This window comes from Schistocerca gregaria, chromosome 2 (assembly GCF_023897955.1).
Source record: "Schistocerca gregaria isolate iqSchGreg1 chromosome 2, iqSchGreg1.2, whole genome shotgun sequence".
NCBI lineage: Eukaryota > Metazoa > Arthropoda > Insecta > Orthoptera > Acrididae > Schistocerca > Schistocerca gregaria.
In genome coordinates, this window is record NC_064921.1 from 509,915,068 (window position 1) to 509,935,882 (window position 20,815).

General features: G+C 40.7%; 1 protein-coding gene across 2 annotated transcripts in view; it reads right to left on the bottom strand.

Moving 5' to 3' along the window:
- Window positions 1–20,815, bottom strand: part of LOC126329181 (voltage-dependent anion-selective channel-like) — a 60,208-nt gene that overhangs the window by 2,708 nt on the left and 36,685 nt on the right. Inside the window, exons 1-5 of one of the 2 annotated variants that reach the window (XM_049996133.1) lie at window positions 7,997–8,103; window positions 7,402–7,603; window positions 706–826; window positions 514–632; window positions 316–424 (exon numbers count right to left, since the gene is read on the bottom strand). In XM_049996133.1, coding sequence (XP_049852090.1) covers window positions 316–424; window positions 514–632; window positions 706–826; window positions 7,402–7,600 — 548 coding nt within the window. In that variant the 5' untranslated portion in view covers window positions 7,601–7,603; window positions 7,997–8,103. Of the gene's footprint in view, window positions 1–315; window positions 425–513; window positions 633–705; window positions 827–7,401; window positions 7,604–7,996; window positions 8,104–20,815 lie in introns of those variants that run through there. The other variant, XM_049996131.1, reaches the window with a different exon arrangement.

The window sequence follows — 20,815 nt, forward strand, 5'->3', positions numbered from 1 at the left end:
TGGCGTTCTGTTATCACCTAATCTTTACAGTAGCGCAAGAGGAAGAAATTGTGTTACATCCAAACAATGTTACAATTAGACGATAGTTTAATCGTACATTAAAACACCTCTCTGGGAGCACTGAATCACATACACCATCAGCAAAAGGCCACTGTACATAGAGCACACTGATGACTGACTACATTTATTTATCAAAAAATTAAGGTAAAAATTACCAGAAGTTTAAGTTCTCTGACCAACATTAAGTGTCATCCTGTTTCAAAAACAGGTAATTCCTCTACTTTTATAGTATTAGCTTATAGCTCAAGTACTTACACATTGGTATGGAGAATGAAATCACTAGCCGAGTATCCAAGGGAAATATTGTTTTTAGTTAGTTTGGATTTCTGACTGTCAAAGGCAGTCTGGTAACCTACTAGCCATCCTGAAAATTTAAAAGTTAGCTGTGATATAATGAAATATTCAAAATATAAACAACTAATTTCACTAACTTTCTTTTATGCAAACTCTTACCATTATAACCAAGAACAGTTGCTACTTTAACATTAGGACCTGCCAAAATCAAATCAACATCCATGTTAACTGCACACATATCGTTCTTAAATTCAGTTTTTAGGCAGCCTGACTTGCTCCTGAAACAAAAACAGAAGTATGAGAAAGTGCAACAATACACTATGATATTAGCTTTAAAAAAGCTTTCCTTACCCAGTTTGTGGTGCAAATGTTGAGTCTAATGAAATTTTCAGTCCTTTGGCAAGGTAATTGTCAACACTCACTTCCATGCCCAATGTATTATCTGTGTTCCATTTCTCAGAAAATACCAGTCCTGGAAAGCAAGTTAATCATTTATTAGTTCACAATGCATCAACTGAGGCATACATGATGGCTCAATTTGTGTACATCTTTCTTATTCTTTTATTGCATCAAGATAAATCTTCACAAGGGATTCCTATTATGTTACAACAGCTATGATGAATTTAAGAACTTTAGTTATAATTCTTTGACCTTGCCTCTGCTCCTGCTCCAAAATTTAACAGGAGGAAGCTAATTACAACCTTTATAATATTACTTCATTTCATTTTCTTTAATTGAACGACTGATTGTTCACACTTAAAACAGGTTGCATTTAACTAAAAACTTTTACGCAGAAATGTATAATGACAGTTTTGTTACAAATCCACTCGTGCTGTTACACAGGCAACCCACAAATACTGCAGCACTACCAATGAAACTAATGTCCCTTTCAGTAACACAAGGAAACAACAAAGTTCAATAAAATGAACCAATGTTGCAGCAGTGTGTAGATTAGATAGAAGATGGTGAACTATCTTCGACATATTTGGTGTCAGCTGTACAATTTGTCCAGCATACAGGAATGACAACAGTCTACAGCAAACTTTCTTGTACACTGCCTGCCATGAAGTATAATAGTGCTTAACACTGACCACTACAGAAACTAAAATTCACACTAATCAACAGAAAATATCAGAGTCCTCTGAACAACAATTTCATGGCAGGAGAGTACAAGAAAATGAAGTTTTGTAACAGAATAATGAGATTAATGACAAAATTTTATTGCCAGACTTAGGTATGAAGAGAAGCTCTTACTAACAGTGGAATCATTATGATACCTGCAGGTATGTTTCATTGTGACATTGAACTAAACAAACAAGCATCATTAGTGAAATGCTGTTTTAAGAAACTCATTTTCTTGTTTGTGTCACCTTGATGTCAATGACTCATCTTCACAGATTGGTTATTAAGGTAGTTAAATGAGCATAACCAACATGGTGAGTATACTCTACATCAAGTCCTAAGCACATTCATTTGTAACAACAACAGAGTTGCACTGAAAATAAACCACACTAATGAACTTTTACAAGTCTCAGATGTCCACAAGAGACAAGCAACTGTTCTTTTGTTCTGTGATGCTACTAACACTATATCCAGGCTGCTGAAACTTTGCATGTGACATATGGGTTTCAAGTTTGCAGTGAAACAGGTTGATAAGTGAAGAACAAGAAGCATGAGGCACTGGATGTGGGACATGAACCAATCTCACCCTAGTAACCGATGTCAGTCGTGGTGTCAAAAGCTTCTACATTGCTGGCTTTGTCTGGTGTGAACATAAACAACATGCATTGTGATCGTTTTGACCACGTGCTTGCGTTGCGCTCTGCTTTGTTCCACTGTGGCTTATACAATGGCATAGGTATGTTTGTCTACATAAACAGTAGAAATAATACTAACGGACAGCTGTAAGTTTCTGCCGATAAAGTTGTGGAACGAACATCAGAAGTTCTTGGAATTAGTGCAAGAACAGTGGCAAGCATGGGTGTATTTCTGCAAAAGTTGAAAGATGTAGATGCGAGGTGTAAAAATTCTGGGATGCCTTGATCAGATAACATAGATCAAGTAACTCCTGGAAATAAGAAAAAGCAGCTTCAACCTGTCACTGACAGCTTTTCTTAAGACTGGTGCAACTCACTGGTATATTTATGCTTACTGCCCCAGGAAAGAGAATCCTACAGTAGCAAAGTTACTAGCATTGTTATTGGAAAGTGACCTTTTCAGCAATTACTATTGCTACTAAAAGCTGTGGTGGAAAGTATGGCTTTCTGTTAAAAAGTGGTAGACAAAGTCCTGTTAGAAAAGGTATTTACTGTTATGGCTCTAAGCATATTCTTGCACAAAACTGTGGGTGAAGACATTTATTCGATCTGTGTGTGATACAATCAAGAAAATGAGTATGGCCCCAATTCCAACTACAGTGACGATAGGAAGCTGGCTGGATGTGCGCCATTGTCGCCGGAGATCTTGAGTGAAAAACTATAAATATTGGTCAACTTTTGCATCATTATTTTTGTAAGACAGAGTGAGAAGTTATTACTTATTTTGTAAACTATGTACCATATTTTTTTTCAAGATTTCTGTCTTCAAATGCTTAGTTTCTGCATTTCTTTACGATTATACATACATTATTGTGCATTTGTTTATTTGCTGTCATTGTGATAGCAATTCCAAAATGATTTCTCAGTGGAAGTTTCACTGCTGCTTTGCACTCATGGCAGTAGTGAATCTTTACATAAAATAAATTGCCAGCACAAAGTCCCCTATCTTTCCTCCATCAGTTCATCATACAGCTCTTGTTGAACTAAAAAAAAAAAAAATAAAAAATAAAAAAAAACTGAGCACAAGAAACGTAGCTCCAGTAACCAGCCACTACCCAAAACACGTTTCCTGGTTGCACAATGTAGTCACAGCAGTCCACTGCTAACTTACAGACAAAGACCTGTCAAGGTTTGCTGTGATTACATACCATTTGAAGAGTATTAAGTGATTGCTGCAGACTGAGAAAATGCGGCCATGGAATGTGTCGGCATGTTTGTCTACATTTCATCCGCAGAACAGAATGCAACAGTCAAAAAGAAGGAAATAGAATTTTCAATTCTAAAAGAGGAGAAAGGTAGGAAAGATTACCTCCAGAAGTTGAAACCAACTCAAAACTTATTGTGGTTCAACATGCATCTAAGTTGTGAATTCTTCAGTCCACTTAATATCTCTGCACAACAATGTGTCAAACTAAAGACCACTAGGACTCTCATATTTCTGACTTAAGCTGTTTATTAAAGTTTTACCAACCAATTTGAGGACTTAATTGTTTATTTAACCTTCATTAAGATTTTAAATTTTCAGTATTAACCTAATGTTACTGATGTACGAATAAATGTAACTTTTGTGAATATTTTCTAGCTTTATTTCCTAATTTGTTAGATATACTAGATTTAATGACATGAGAATTCATTTCAGACTTTTAAAGCTAAGACTGCTCCCCTGTTCATACTAATATAAAAAAATATTTTCTTTTTGGCAGTGGAGTAATCAACTTTCAAACAATTGAGTAGTTATCAAATGGGAGAGATACAACAAGCTTAGGCATTTTACATCAAACTAATGTCTTAGGACAAAGCATTCTGAAATGCATCAGAACAGTTATCCACATTACAGGTACAGTAAAATAAAGTGACATTTAGTTCAAAATTGGGGCACTATCACGGAGCCACTAATTACTACTCAAAACTATGACTACATTGTACAAGTAATTATCTGCTAATAACTACATAAATGCTGAAACTATCAATACCAGCCATCTGCTTTGACCCTTGATAGCAGAATGGCAGACTTCTCCATTTAAGACCATGGCAGGTATTTATAAAAGTGAGAATGTATACTATTAAGTTCACAATGACCAGTTTCAGCTTGCTGCCATCATCAATCACTGAAGACATGAACTGCAACAAGTATCAGAATGGTGATCTGATTATGGCAGTAAGCTAAAACTGGCAACTTTCTCTGCCTAGTCTATGCAATCAAAACTGACTTTTACGAATACAACACCAGACATAACCACTCACTAAACCTGAATACATGTAAAATATGTGCTATAGCAGAACTATTGCTATTCTCATGACATCACAGTCTAACAAATTATCAATCCAATTTCAAAGCCCTGTATCATGCATATTATTACAAGTACAAATATGACCGAGGAAAACACGCGCCAAGTTTGTATTTTACACTCTACAAGTGTTCCACTAGTGATCCTCTAGTCACACGAAACATCCAAGCAAAAGTTAGTTCCATGCCTTAGGTAACAATAGCCTGTCAATGGTCATCAGAGGAACACTGATGTGTTCTCTGAGGAGTTACAGTGTTCTTGGTTGCAGGAGTACTACACATGTACATACAATCCTTATCTATTCCCAACATGGGAAAAAACCACAATGCATTACGACATGTGAGTTGGGGGGAAGAAAGGGAACAGGGCCACATCATCTTCACCACTTCGCCCAATCCAACGATGAGGAAGAACATTTAGGTAGTAATGAATATCAATGCTCAAATAAGGGTGTGTCCTGTATTGTTGGAAGATGAAATCTTACCGAGGTAAGAGGTAGCCCATCATAGTCTTTGACAGAAGGAAAACAGTCCATAGTTCATACAGCTTCTTCTGCAACACTGGACAGAAAGCATTAACGTTCAGCAAACCTCATTCATACACTACAATTAATGAGACTGTTCAATGCCCCCACGCACATACTACATTGTGATGCAAAAGTGAACGCATACCCATAATCATCGTTTTAATTTTAGCATATGCTGCAAACTTTACAGTTTGAAATAGAACCACTGTTGCAAAATGTCCCATACTTTTCTGTTTACAGAGAATCTGCGTGTATAAACTGTCGATACAAACACAATGCTCTATTTACATGGTGGTTTTTTCTGTAATTCCTTTTGAATGCATGCTACACCGTAGCAGCAGAAACATTGCACATATTTCAACACACAAAACTTCGTTTTATTGGTATTTTGTCACTGCACTGCACTCTTAATGCCCATTGTTTGGCAAAATTTAAACAATGAATTTGCAATTTTATTCACTTATGAATCACATTTGTACATTTAATACTTGGGAAAATATAAAACTCTGAAAACAAATGCCTCATTTATAGCAAACCTTTATATTATCAGTGCACTGTTTGACACACAGGATGCTGCACGCTAAGTAAATAGTTTAAGATAGCATCATGTCTATGGGCTCAACCAACCATTTACTTCAGATTCTTCCTTTCTGTTACTCTCAGGATTATTACAGCTTTGCATCATTATTCAGACCTGATATATGTACACTAAATGTCACATCAAACCATGTATCAAGTAAATACATTATCCCACTGCTGTACAATGTATGCCCTGATTACATCTTTTAAGACTGGCAATGAAACTCCCCATGGAGACTGAGCCAATCACCAATGTAATGAAGAAAATAATCATTTTCCCATATCTTACAAATGCAAGGAAACAGGATTTTACAACTTGTAATGAGAAATCTTAGAAGAAAGGACAATTTATCTGAGAAATTCAGCAAGTTCTTAAAGCAGCTTCACTTCACAACAGATCCAGAAAACGAAAATGAAATTTATATTCTTAAAGACCTACAAATTTTCAGCAGAAATGATACATACTACTGAGACTCAAATTAAAGTGAGAAAATTACAACTGGAAAGAATGAAACAGAATTGGGTGGATCTCAAGAGCTAAACAGTACAACCATCAATGAGGAGGAGAAGGTTTAACAACTCAAGTGGTACAATGTGGTCAATAAAGTTAATAACAAGGGAGGGGGGAGAAAAAGAAAGATCGAGTGTGTGTTACAAATACATCAACCAAGACCAAATGGCAGAAGTACTCAAAGTCAGACTAAACCAAATAACCGAGATTTAATAATTGTTGACAGGTGCTGGTAGCAGTGCCGCCGACATGTAGCCAGCCACATTTGACAAGGTTCTGCATGTGCTTGCAATGTAGAATATGGCACTTTATGAACAGCCCCAAGTGGGTGACAGCTGGTACCTACTAATCGACTTACTGAAATGTCATTCACAAAATTACTTTGAGTCAATAAGGATAGCATAATACATCTTTTAAGTAAAGCAGATTTCCACAGGTACCACAGTTTTCTATTCCTGTTCAGCATACACACAATTCAAACCAACTGAAAATGCCCACAACCACTATAAGTTTTAGAGGGTGATGTGGAGTGAGCAAGCTCAGTACTTATTTGCTGCCTTCATACCTAGGCTTGTGTTCAGGTGTCTACAAGTAAAACTTGACAGGAAGGCACTGCCTACAATTGATTAACAAATACAGCACAGCACAAATGTTTTGATTATAGCATAGTAAAATGAAAAACTCATTAATAGCTAACACACAACAGTACAGTACTGCAAGAATTCAAAGGTTGCAAGCAAGTGCAGGAAACCTAAAATTGTTCAATCTTCAAAGAAACTAAACTTAAGAGCTGAGGAATATGTACACTCACAATGCACTCTTACACATTACCTAAGTGCCCATTATTTAGCTTGCATAGTGACACTGACAGCTTGACAGGGTACATTTGTGTGTCAAGTTGCACATTGTAAAGACACCACTGTAGACTAAGGCATCAACATGTAATTTCGATTAGTACGTTACAATCGGAAGCAGTTGATGTCTCAGTTATTTTGCCTCGTTTCTCCACCATACTGACATACAACAAAACTCATGAGACAACATCTTCTGACGTTCAAAATTTCCGTCGTTTACTACAGGACATTTTTTAATAGTAGGTCACACAGTTAATATAAATGCAGTTCTTCTGCAAACCCAACACTGAACATAACTACGTAATTTCATGCATACAAATCACAGCGAACAAGCTGTACCTGACAACTTTATGGTACTGTAAGAGCAGCATAAAATTCTTGGTAAGTATGTGAAGTCTATGATGGAAAAATGCAGTCGTATACTGTATTATTCTTGTTACTGCCACAACTAAGAATTGCAAGTTACACTTACCATACTCTTTGATTCCGTACTTAGTTTCCAATGAACCGAACAGTTTTCCTGTATCTTGATTGGAAAAACCTCCCATTGAAAATTCAACTCCAGAGGCTGACTTTGTTTTACAATCAAGCTTAATTAAGCCGAAATGATAACCCTTTCCAAACACATTGCGAGCGTCTTTGCCCAAATCGGAGTAGGATGGTGGTGCCATTATCTGTGAAACAGAAACATTTTTTTAAATACTAAAGTTTGGTCTGCTCCATAAGCTCATATACAGCTACTGATTAGCGAGATCAAATGTAATCGTCACTAGTTCAAAAGCAAACGTTAGCTACTGCGGCCCTCGTGGCCGTTAAAAGATTAAACACGTATGAGAATTTATTTAACATTTATGTCTAATGAGTCTGTCAAGTATACATAAAAGCCTTTCCTTTGTTTATTTCTTAATATTTTAGCACTGTTCAAGAAATGAGATGAAAAGGCTATACCGGTAGGTCACGCCACACCGCAACTGATACAAGTCGTTGCACTGAAATAAAACGTTAGTCCACGGATGAAAATTAAGACAGTGTCTGAGAGTGCCAGTATACGCATAATGTGTACTTACGACTATTATAAATAATTCAGTTGCACAATCAGAAAACTTCTATCCACAGGCAGAGCACCACCGTGAACTTGGGGAAAGGGAAGTGCACTGCGCAAGTATTCAGAAAAGCAAGTGATGTCGAGAGTGCTAATTACAAATAAATATGTTAGGAGGACAAAATATGTAAAAAAAAGAGTTAATTAATTTTAATTAATTATAATGTGAGGCAGAATCTATTAAATTAAACTGATATTGAAAAACGTAGCTTTTCGTAGCCTCTACCCCAAAGTTGACCTGGGAGAGATTACATGACGCCATTTTTTGCGTGTGTGGAATGATTATGTGGCGGGAAAATTAAGCGTCTTTAGTATCTATAACTATTATTTACTAATTAGTATACCATACGCTTAAGGTAAAGTAACATTTTGTTACGAGGTAACAACAGAAAAGTTCCTGATCGTGCACTATATTTATATATGTTACTCACACTGTTAAACTGTCTTCTCCTTTTCCCTTTCCTTCAGTATGTGCATGCATGTTTCGTTTGGAGTTTAAGACATAGCTTGCTTACTGCTGTGACTTCTCTGATTGTGCCAGCACGTTTTCATATTCTTTATTTTCACCTTTCTTGCAAATTACGAAACAAAATACGTAACTCTAAATGAGCGTAAACGTGTTTAGCAGATTCGAAAATATTAATCTTATTTTTACTTTGGGTGGCTGTGCAGTGCTGAGAGAGATACTTGCAATGAGTCATGTTTGTTTTTTCTAAGAAACTAAAAATATTAGACTGAAAAGTCAATTATAAATTTCCGTATATATGAGCTATCAAACGTATTTCTTGACGCTCCGAATGTACAAGTGTCGACTTAAAAAAGCAATTTTATCCTGAAATTCGTGTTTATGACGTAATAAGTGCAACAATTTGTATGCATTATTCAGATATGATTTCTCATAATCTGGGATCGTGTTAGTTATCACAAGCGTCTTGTATTGGACAACAGCGAAAAAATGGCGTGATATTTATTCTATTTTTTATTTGTACGATGTAATCACATATAAAAGCATTTAAATTATTGTTTTACAGTCAATGATCGTATAGTGCGATGCATTTTTTTCAGGGAAATACAATGCGATTTCCACTTGCCACTCTGTGGATTAAAAATGTTTCGCGTTCTTGGAATAAATTAGTTGAAGAGAACTGGCAGGGAGAAGGAAGACGAGGATTTAAACTCAGACTTTCCAGAAAATACGGTATAACGAAATTTTCAGGCGGTGATATTTAATAAACAGAAATTGAACCCATACTAATTGCGAGGTGTAGAACTTCATTTTTCACTCATTATGTACAATCGGCTTAGTGGGCTGTCTCGGTGCGCTCCTGCCATCTGAAGATTTATTACAAAATAAGTCCAAAATCGGTAATGGTCTGATTGAAATTATCGTTTTAAAAACATACTTTAGGTTGGTTGAATTATGAACATTGTAACTATACTACAGCCACGGTTCTTATAATGGCCAACTTCGTGAAGACAGTATTACGTGAAAGTCGTGCATGGTCTGTACAAATACACATGTCCTGATACTCATGAAATGTGAAGAAAAGTCGCTAAACTGATTTAGAGATATACGAGTAATGTGCGTCAGCATATTTTTAGAGAGACATTAGGCAATTCTACAGTGTACCATTTTCATAATTGTTCTATTTCTTAATAAGTCCTGTGACAGTCTAAAAAAAAAAAAAAAAAAGAAAAGAAAGAAACTTTCTTCAACGAGAAGATTGGTAGGAACACCACTCATAAATACCACACATGGTGCTATTGGAGGGGGGTGGTGTGCTACTGCTTCCCTCCGACCTCTGAACTGACTTAGCTAGAAAGGGAGTTGGACCTGCAGGACAGTTTAATATGGACTCTGACCTACGGTGAAACTTTATATTTTTCATTAATACATCTTTAGCAGATAGCCCACTCAACGAAGACAAAAAAAAAAAAAAAAAAAACGCCGAACTGGGGAAAAATTAGTCTAGTCGCAAATTTTTGTTTATTGGTCGGAGCGAGTGTTATGGGGTGTGAACGAGGGGCGTTCAAAAGTACTTCATTTCATTTTTCTTGAATAATTCGAAAACCGCGGCTTCTAGCGAAAATATTCCTACTTATAAATTTAAATTACATTTACTACAGAAAATTCCTATTCATTTTTACTCTAGAACTAACAGTTTCCGTGTTGCAGGAGATGGAACAACCGTAGATTTTAACAACATTGTTTTGCCGGTAAGAAGTTAATGTTTATTGTTAAATGAAGTGGTTAAGAATAAATATAGGATGCGTGTACCACATGTATCACTCCTAAGCGATAGGCCTAAATTGTGTTCTGAGGGTATTTACAATAGACCCGTGAGGATAACCAGGTCGCCGGATTGTAGTCAAGCATTTCCTTCCTTTGTAGGTGTCCAACCTGAAGAGCGTATAGGAGATTGCCCACACACTCACTGCGTCACAAAAAGCCACTACAGGGTGTCTCACATAAGTTACACTGCCCCTGTCACAGCTCGCCTTGTGACTCACTGGCGACACAGTGCATATACCTGCCCGGGATGAGAGTCACTAGCATGAAACGCATATGAACAGATTCTACGTAAATCTCTGCACACTGTTTTGTATATTGCTAGAGGGGACATTGATTCTTTGCTATTCTGTACAGCAGTTGCAGCGCACTTCCGGAAAGGCGACCCCCCCCCCCCCCCCCCCCCCCCCCACTGCATGAGTGCTATTGGCTTTTCAGTTTAGACTACATCTCCCGAACACTTCCCGTCCATTTCTCTCGTGTGAATAGAAAAAATAACTTCACTGAGCTCCGTTTATGTAGTGGAGATGTTTTCAGTTTGTTTAGTGGCTACTTATTTCTAGTTGTTAAGTGAGCTTTTACGCAAAATACGTTCCTATGGGCTATAGGAAATGTTCTTAGTGAGCTGCAGGTGTTCAGAAATTACCGCTACAAACTTCTAGGGCTCGTTGGGGGGAAGTGAGTACATAATATTTTGGATAGGAGCCCATACCCGGAAATGTTACCCAACATCGCTACAGAGCGTCAAAGCTATAGGCGCCGGCGCTTGTAAATTTATGTACGTACAGGGCGATACCGTGATAAAGATACAAACTTTCATGGATGATGAAGACGGATAAATGTATCAATTTGAGGTAAGGCTCCATAGTTCGGAAACGAACGAGTCGACAGTTACATGCGAAGATCTTCCTAATACCTCTGACAGTGGAATACATGTACCAATACTGTTGTTGCTAAGAATGTAGGGTATGCAGCTTTCAGAGGTGGTAGTATGGACCTAAACAAGAAGAAATGTCCAGGAAACATGGGCTCTAAAATGCATACCTGAGGAGCTGTCAGAGGTTACACATTTTCGCTAGTGTGAAACACATCTCTTATATTGAACAGGTGCTCATGACTCAGAACGGTTTCCGCTTATAACTCTCGACTCGATCGTTTCCGGTACAAGGACCCCTTCGTCAAAGTGATAAATTTATACTTTTCCATCATCCTTGAAAGTTTGTAAGATAACAGAATCACTCTGTACATACATACATTTACAGTCGCCAGCGCCTATAGCTTTGACCCTCTGAAGCGTCACTGGATGACGTTTCCGGACGGGTGTTCCTACTCAAAATATTATGTACTCACTTCTCTCTACAAGCCTTAAGATTGTAATAAGAATTCCCGAACGTCCTGTATTTAGTGTTCGTGGGAAAGGGTTGTGATTAGTAAATATGCATCCCTACTGCCTGTTTGTGAGAGCATATTGCAAAACTGTGTAACTGTGTTGTAGTCACTTCGTGATGAATTAATGAATCATCACAAAGATACTGGTTTCCTTCACTGGTATATTGCACAAGTCTCTTCCATCTATAAACTGCTGGCACTTGTAGAGAGGGCTGCAGTGAATGTAGTATACGTTGTAAGATGGCTGTGAATACGTATGATCGAAAAGGAGGAATAGTGTTGAAGTCTAGAACAGTAATCTGTTGTACTGCATTGCTGGATTTGTGCTGAAATACACTCCTGGAAATGGAAAAAAGAACTCATTGACACCGGTGTGTCAGACCCACCATACTTGCTCCAGACACTGCGAGAGGGCTGTACAAGCAATGATCACACGCACGGCACAGCGGACACACCAGGAACCGCGGTGTTGGCCGTCGAATGGCGCTAGCTGCGCAGCATTTGTGCACCGCCGCCATCAGTGTCAGCCAGTTTGCCGTGGCATACGGAGCTCCATCGCAGTCTTTAACACTGGTAGCATGCCGCGACAGCGTGGACGTGAACCGTATGTGCAGTTGACGGACTTTGAGCGAGGGCGTATAGTGGGCATGCGGGAGGCCGGGTGGACGTACCGCCGAATTGCTCAACACGTGGGGCGTGAGGTCTCCACAGTACATCGATGTTGTCGCCAGTGGTCGGCGGAAGGTGCACGTGCCCGTCGACCTGGGACCGGACCGCAGCGACGCACGGATGCACGCCAAGACCGTAGGATCCTACGCAGTGCCGTAGGGGACCGCACCGCCACTTCCCAGCAAATTAGAGACACTGTTGCTCCTGGGGTATCGGCGAGGACCATTCGCAACCGTCTCCATGAAGCTGGGCTACGGTCCCGCACACCGTTAGGCCGTCTTCCGCTCACGCCCCAACACAGTGCAGCCCGCCTCCAGTGGTGTCGCGACAGGCGTAAATGGAGGGACGAATGGAGACGTGTCGTCTTCAGCGATGAGAGTCGCTTCTGCCTTGGTGCCAATGATGGTCGTATGCGTGTTTGGCGCCGTGCAGGTGAGCGCCACAATCAGGACTGCATACGACCGAGGCACACAGGGCCAACACCCGGCATCATGGTGTGGGAAGCGATCTCCTACACTGGCCGTACACCTCTGGTGATCGTCGAGGGACACTGAATAGTGCACGGTACATCCAAACCGTCATCGAACCCATCGTTCTACCATTCCTAGACCGCCAAGGGAACTTGCTGTTCCAACAGGACAATGCACGTCCGCATGTATCCCGTGCCACCCAACGTGCTCTAGAAGGTGTAAGTCAACTACCCTGGCCAGCAAGATCTCCGGATCTGTCCCCCATTGAGCATGTTTGGGACTGGATGAAGCGTCATCTCACGCGGTCTGCACGTCCAGCACGAACGCTGGTCCAACTTAGGCGCCAGGTGGAAATGGCATGGCAAGCCGTTCCACAGGGCTACATCCAGCATCTCTACGATCGTCTCCATGGGAGAATAGCAGCCTGCATTGCTGCTAAAGGTAGGTATACACTGTACTAGTGCCGACATTGTGCATGCTCTGTTGCCTGTGTCTATGTGCCTGTGGTTCTGTCAGTGTGATCATGTGATGTATCTGACCCCAGGAATGTGTCAATAAAGTTTCCCCTTCCTGGGACAATGAATTCACGGTGTTCTTATTTCAATTTCCAGGAGTGTATATGAAATTTCATAACACTTACGAGACCTGCGTGGGTTGCAAAGGAAGCCAATTTAAGTCTCTGGGCCTCTTCAGATGTTGCGAGAGCTGAGGCTGAGATGAAACGTCCCATACTTCTCATGCTGTGAGAAGCATTTCAGCCATTGACAGTGGAGACAATGAAATCGACATTGTTGAATACATACTGACAGCCTGTTACACTTGGGAAGGCTATTCATTGTGGTAAACGGCTGACAGCTCCAGCTATTGAGCTATTTCGCGTAATATCTTATATAACAATAGCAAATAAGTACTCACTTAATAGACTGGAAATAGCTCCACCATAAAAATACCAGCCCAATGAAGTCTTCGCCTGTTCACACAAGAGAACTGGACAAGAAATGTTGAAGTGGTACACTCTCTATAAACTGAAAAGCAAACCGCACTCCTGGTGGGGTATGTCGTCTTTCCCAGAAAAATGCTACAACTGTCTTTCAGGATGAATAAGAATCAATTCCCCCTCTAGCAGTCTAAAACAACGTGCAAAGGTTTATGTACAATTTTTCTTTATGCGTTTCTTGCGTTAGTATTATTAGTAACTCATGTATGCATTCCATGTAGTGTTAATATACTCTGCAGGAAACAAACCTCTACAGACATTTCTCTCCGCTGGGGTGCCAGTGATTCATAAGGCTAGCCGCAAAAGGTTCCATTACTTCTTGTGTTACTTCTTAGAAAGTGTGGGGAATCTCCTATTCGCTCTTCATTTTGCAGACGTATCAAGGAGAGAAGTGTATGATCACTATCTGGCGACCTACTTTCCTTCGCACTTCTACCCTCCACCCCTGCCCGTTCCACGCTTACACCACTAGAACACAATTTATTACTTGACGCTGGTGCATTTAAATGTGGTGCATTGTCTAATATTTGTTCGTAATTCATTTCATTTAACAATAAACATTAATTTTACACCATTAAAACATGATTTTTAATAATCTGTGATTTTATCATCCTCTGAACTGAGGAAAATATTTGTTCTAGAGAAAAAAATGGATAGGACATTTTTTGTAGGAAATATACTGCAGTTTAATTTTGACCTGGGAAACTGTCGATAGTACTCACAGTCGTCAGATTAATCAATAAAACTGTAATAAAATGAAACATGGAAATAGCGTTTCCAGGTCCATGTCCATGAAACAAATTTTATTGTTTATTTGTGGATACTCCACAGCACCCCTACGGGCCATCCATCTTCCACCGGCACAGTTTCAGCTGAGGTGTACCTTCAGGAGCTTCAGACATCCATTTTACCTGCCATCCAAGGCTAGAAGGAAGAGTTTACTTTCAACAAGATGGTGCCCCAGCCCGCTACCAAAATCGTGTTAGGGCGTATCTCGACGAAACTCTATAAGAAAGCTGGATAGGCCGTAGAGGTACTGCGGGGTATCCACCACTTTACCCAGACGTAACTCCTCTGGACTTTTACCTGTGGGAAACACTAAAGGACGTCGTTTATCGACAAAAGCCACGCACATTGGTTGAACTTCGAGAATCCATCGTACATTCATGTGCAAATATCCAACTGAGCACGTTGAAGTCAGTAGTTCGTGCTGCAGTTCGGCGGCATCGTTTGTGTGTGGATGTTTATGGTGACCATTTCGAACACCCACAGTGATATCTTTAAGTTGGACTTTATGCGACACTTTCACCAAAAATGAGACAAATCCGTCAATTATTTTGCAAGTTATTGACTTTTAAACAGTGGATATATTTTTTTGGATCCCTCTCTAGATTCCATCCCTGAACTGCGATTCTGAAACTTATATCCATGTCCACTCCATCTGACTCAAAACGTTTTCTAGCCGCAAATTTCTTTAAATGTATGGGCAAATGGCTGTCATAGGGTGCCGAATGTGATAATATCCATGGTATCCGAGGAGGAATGGTCAACATTTAGGAACATTAACAGGAACGACCACTGAATCAAAATAGTACAGTACACACGGGCTCTAAGATACATGCCTTAAGAGCTATGAGCTCTTGATTGTCTTTGCTACTGTGAAACACATCTGTTCTACTGAACCAGTGCTCATTGTTCTCTAGGTACACACTTTTAGAGCCCATGATTACTAGACAATAATTTTCTTTATTTGATCCATACCACCTCCCAAAATATGGAAAACAGAGAGCTTGCAGTAGAAGAGAACAGTTTCACTGTATCGAAGAAGAAGTGCTCATAGCTCTTAAGGTATGCGTTTTAAAGCTCATCTTTAAGATAGTTACTACTACGAATGTCTTCGATAGGTAATTTATTTCATAGCAGATCAGCGTTTGTGGTTTACAGTTCTGCCAAGAATACATCACCCCTGAATTTCATCGTATATCAACGCAATTAAACGTGCGTTTTTGTGTATTTTTGGAAGCTACCACGGTCCTTTTCATAATCCACGAGCAATCTCTGGTAAACCGACGTTTGTGATCTAGTTACTGTAGCAGATATTCTAACATATTGGGTTACACCTAGTTTTTCCTGATAGAGGAGTAACCTTATATATTATCCGAATCAGTTGTAAATAACACTGTATTCGAGTTTGCAAACAATTATAATTAATCTCAAAACGTTTTAGGAAACTAGTAATTTTTACTACAAGTTTTTGTGTTGCCTTAATAGAAATCTCATTTTGTGTATTTGCTTCAATTCTTATAAGAAATTAAAACTTTTTGGCTCAGCTAATTAAAAGATAATCAACGCTATTCATTTAAAGTTTTTTCATTGCCTTGTAATACATTACATCAGCCAAAATCCAGCCCCTCTGTGAATGATGTTCTCGAACACAGGATGAATTGATTGATATTTGTAAGCAGCTAGAAATCGACCTGACTACCGTCTAACGATTGGCTACTGCTGAGAATCGGTGTGTCGGAAGAACTCCTGAGAGTCATAATGGTACCAGAGGTATCTCAAGTACTATCCTCTCCTGTGGCTCCTGTCTCCTCTGCAGGAAGTACACGATCTGTCATTACTTGTCCACTTCACTGCGAATAGCGTGTCAATGGTAAATCTACGTGTCCTGCACAGGGTGGACTACGACCACGGAGGACTCAGGGTGTTGTAACGATCTCCCTAACGAACAAGTCTGAGGTGCTGTCTTTCAATGAAACTGAAACTGAGCCAGTGGGACTCACTTCACCTCTCTTGGGGAACCCTGTTAGTCCGGTGTCAGGACTAGGCAGTCACAAAAGGGTAAGGGTCTATTAATCGTCGGCATTTGAAACGTGTGTCAAATGATGGTGCCCCTTAGGTAAACGGCAGCTAGGGACAGGAAAGGACACCTGATGCACTCAGTGTGTACGTGTGGGGGCCTTCAACATCTTGAGGAGGCTATCCCAGCTGCCTTTGAAAGAACAGGGTACAACCAACTGGAGATCGTGACACACGTTTCAACAAATGATACCTTTGGTCTGGGGTCTGAGGTCATACTTGGGTCATTCAGCGACGAGCAGAGAAGGTTGAGAAGATCAGCATGGAGCTTCACCGACACTGAGAATTTGCACCATTGCCCTAAGAACTGATTGTGGGCCTTTGGTTCTGAGTCAAGTAGAAGGACTGAACCAAAGACTTAGAAGGTTCTGTGACAAGCTAGGCGGTGACTTCATGGACTTACGCTATTGGGTTGAGAATTGTAGGGTCCCCCTAAATGGGTCAGGTGTGCACTACATATCACAGGCTGCTACACAGGTGGCTGACTGTCTGTGAGGTGCACATAAAGATTTCTTAGATTAGGCAACTCTCCTTCCAACCAAGATATCGGTAGCTATAGGAAACTCGGAAGTATCAGCACAAGACCGAAATAAATGCCTCTCACAGGTGAGAGCATTAAAATCCTAATGGTAAACTGCCAAAATATTCGAGACAAAGTACCATAGTTTGAAGAGCTCATGAAAAGCGCTGAAGTTCACATAGTACTAGGTATAGAAATCTGGCTGAAACCTGAAATTGATAGCACAGATTTTTGGGGAAAATTTAAGTGTATATCGAAAGGACAGGCAAATGGGAAATGGAAGTGGTGTGTTTGTCGCAGTAGACAAGAAACTCAGATCCACCAAGATAGAAACTGAAGCTGCATGTGATACTGCTTGGGCAAGACTCCGTATCAGGGATGGGTATAAGATGATAACTGGATCCTTCTGTTGCCCACCACACTCATCTCCTGATGGAACTGGAAACTTAAGAGAAAACCAAAGTTCACTTGTAAGTAAGTTCTCTAGTCACGCTGTGATCATTGGTGGAGACTTAAAAATCATCCAACAACTAATAGGGAAAATTACAGTTTTGTTAGTGAAGGGCATGATAAGACATCCTGTGGAACTGTGCTAAATGCCTTACCTGAAAATTACTTAGAATAGATAGATAGGAGCCCCAATCATGATGGAAACGTGCTGAATGTAATGGCAACAAACAGACCTGAGCTCTTTGAGAGTGTCCACATCGAAACTGGTGTCAGTGGCCTTGATGCGGCTGTGGCAACTATGATTACCAAAGTACAAAGGATAACTAAACCAAGAAGAAAAATAAGTATGTTCAGTAACATATATAAAAAATCATTAGTGTCATATCTCAGTGATGAACTTGAAACTGTTAGCATAGTGTAGGAGGATGTAGAGCTTAAAAGAAAAGTTGACCATGCACTAAATACACTCCTGGAAATGGAAAAAAGAACACATTGAAACCGGTGTGTCCGACCCACCATACTTACTCCAGACACTGCGAGAGGGCTGTACAAGCAATGATCACACGCACGGCACAGCGGACACACCAGGAACCGCGGTGTTGGCCGTCGAATGGCGCTAGCTGTTCAGCATTTGTGCACCGCTGCCGTCAGTGTCAGCCAGTTTGCCGTGGCATACGGAGCTCCATCGCAGTCTATAACACTGGTAGCATGCCGCGACAGCGTGGACGAGAACCGTATGTACAGTTGACGGACTTTGAGCGAGGGCGTATAGTGGGCATGCGGGAGGCCGGGTGGACGTACCGCCGAATTGCTCAACACGTGGGGCGTGAGGTCTCCACAGTACATCGATGTTGTCGCCAGTGGTCGGCGGAAGGTGCACGTGCCCGTCGACCTGGGACCGGACCACAGCGACGCACGGATGCATGCCAAGACCGTAGGATCCTACGCAGTGCCGTAGGGGACCGCATCGCCACTTCCCAGCAAATTAGAGACACTGTTGCTCCTGGGGTATCAGCGAGGACCATTCGCAACCGTCTCCATGAAGCTGGGCTACGGTCCCGCACATCGTTAGGCCGTCTTCCGCTCACGCCCCAACACAGTGGAGCCTGCCTCCAGTGGTGTCGCGACAGGCGTGAATGGAGGGACGAATGGAGACGTGTCGTCTTCAGCGATGAGAGTCGCTTCTGCCTTGGTGTCAATGATGGTCGTATGCGTGTTTGGCGCTGTGCAGGTGAGCGCCACAATCAGGACTGCATACGACCGAGGCACACAGGGCCAACACCCGGCATCATGGTGTGGGGAGCGATCTCCTACACTGGCCGTACACCTCTGGTGATCGTCGAGGGGACACTGAATAGTGCACGGTACATCCAAACCGTCATCGAACCCATCGTTCTACCATTCCTAGACCGCCAAGGGAACTTGCTGTTCCAACAGGACAATGCACGTCCGCATGTATTCCGTGCCACCCAACGTGCTCTAGAAGGTGTAAGTCAACTACCCTGGCCAGCAAGATCTCCGGATCTGTCCCCCATTGAGCATGTTTGGGACTGGATGAAGCGTCATCTCACGCGGTCTGCACGTCCAGCACGAACGCTGGTCCAACTGAGGCGCCAGGTGGAAATGGCATGGAAAGCCGTTCCACAGGACTACATCCAGCATCTCTACGATCGTCTCCATGGGAGAATAGCAGCCTGCATTGCTGCTAAAGGTAGGTATACACTGTACTAGTGCCGACATTGTGCATGCTCTGTTGCCTGTGCCTATGTGCCTGTGGTTCTGTCAGTGTGATCATGTGATGTATCTGACCCAGGAATGTGTCAATAAAGTTTCCCCTTCCTGGGACAATGAATTCACGGTGTTCTTATTTCAATTTCCAGGAGTGTAGATATGTACCCAGTAGAACAGTCCATAATTAGAGGGAACCTGTATGGTAAACAGTCACTGTAAAGAAACTTCTAAATAAACAGAGATTACTGCACAATAGGCACAAAACAAAGCGTAGGACTATAGACAGAGAGATGCTGAACGAAACGTGTTTGGCTGTCAAGAGAGCAATGCATGATGCCTTCAAGGACTACAATAGCAGAATATTGTCAAATGTTCTTTAACAGAACCCAAAGAAATTCTGGTGGTTTGTAAAGTTTGTTAGTGTCCAGTGCCTAGAGAATGAGGTAGGAACTGAAATTGAGGATAGCAAAGCAAAATCTGAAATGCTTAACTCCGTTTTCAAATGTTACTTTACAAAGAAAATCCCAGAAGAATTGCGCAATTTAATCCTTGTGCCACTAAATGAAATAAGTATTAGTGTCAGTGTTGTTGAGAAACAGCTGAAATCGTTAAAATTGAACAAAGTTCCAGGGCCTGATGGAATCCCTGTCAGATTCTATACTTAAGTAATTGCCGCTAAGTTAGCTCCTCTTCTAACTATAATTTATTGTAGATCCCTTGAACAAAACTGTGCCCATTTCTTTGAAAGAAAGCACAGATAACACCCACCTACAAGAAGACCAGTAGAAGTGGTCCACAGAACTACTGTCCAATATATAATTGACATCGATTTGTTGTAGAATCCTACATCATATTCTGAACTCAAACGTAATGAAATATCTTAAACAGAATAAGCACCTCAACGTCAACCAGCATGGATTCCAAAAACATCGATCATTTCAAACCTAACTGGCACTTTTCTCACATAACATACTAAATATTTTGAGTCAAGCAATCAGGTAGATGCAGTATTTCCTGATTTCCAAAAAGCGTTTGGTTCAGCACCACACATACGCTTATTGTCGAAAGCACGAGCATATGGGTATCAAGTGAAATCTATGACTGGACTGAAGACTTTTTGGTGGGGCGGACAAAGTATGTTGTGGATGGAGTCATGATTAGACGTAGAAGTAACTTCGGGGGTGCCCCAGGGAAGTGTGTTGTGACCCTTGCTGTTCATTGTGTATATTAATGACCTTGCAGACAATATTAATAAAAGTCAGGCTTTTGGCAGATGAAGCAGTTATTTATAGTTAAGTACTATCTGAGAGAAACTGCATAAATATTCAGTTAGATCTTGATAAGATTTCAACATGGTACGGAGATTGGCAACTTGCTCTAAATGTTCCTAAATGTAAAATTGTACA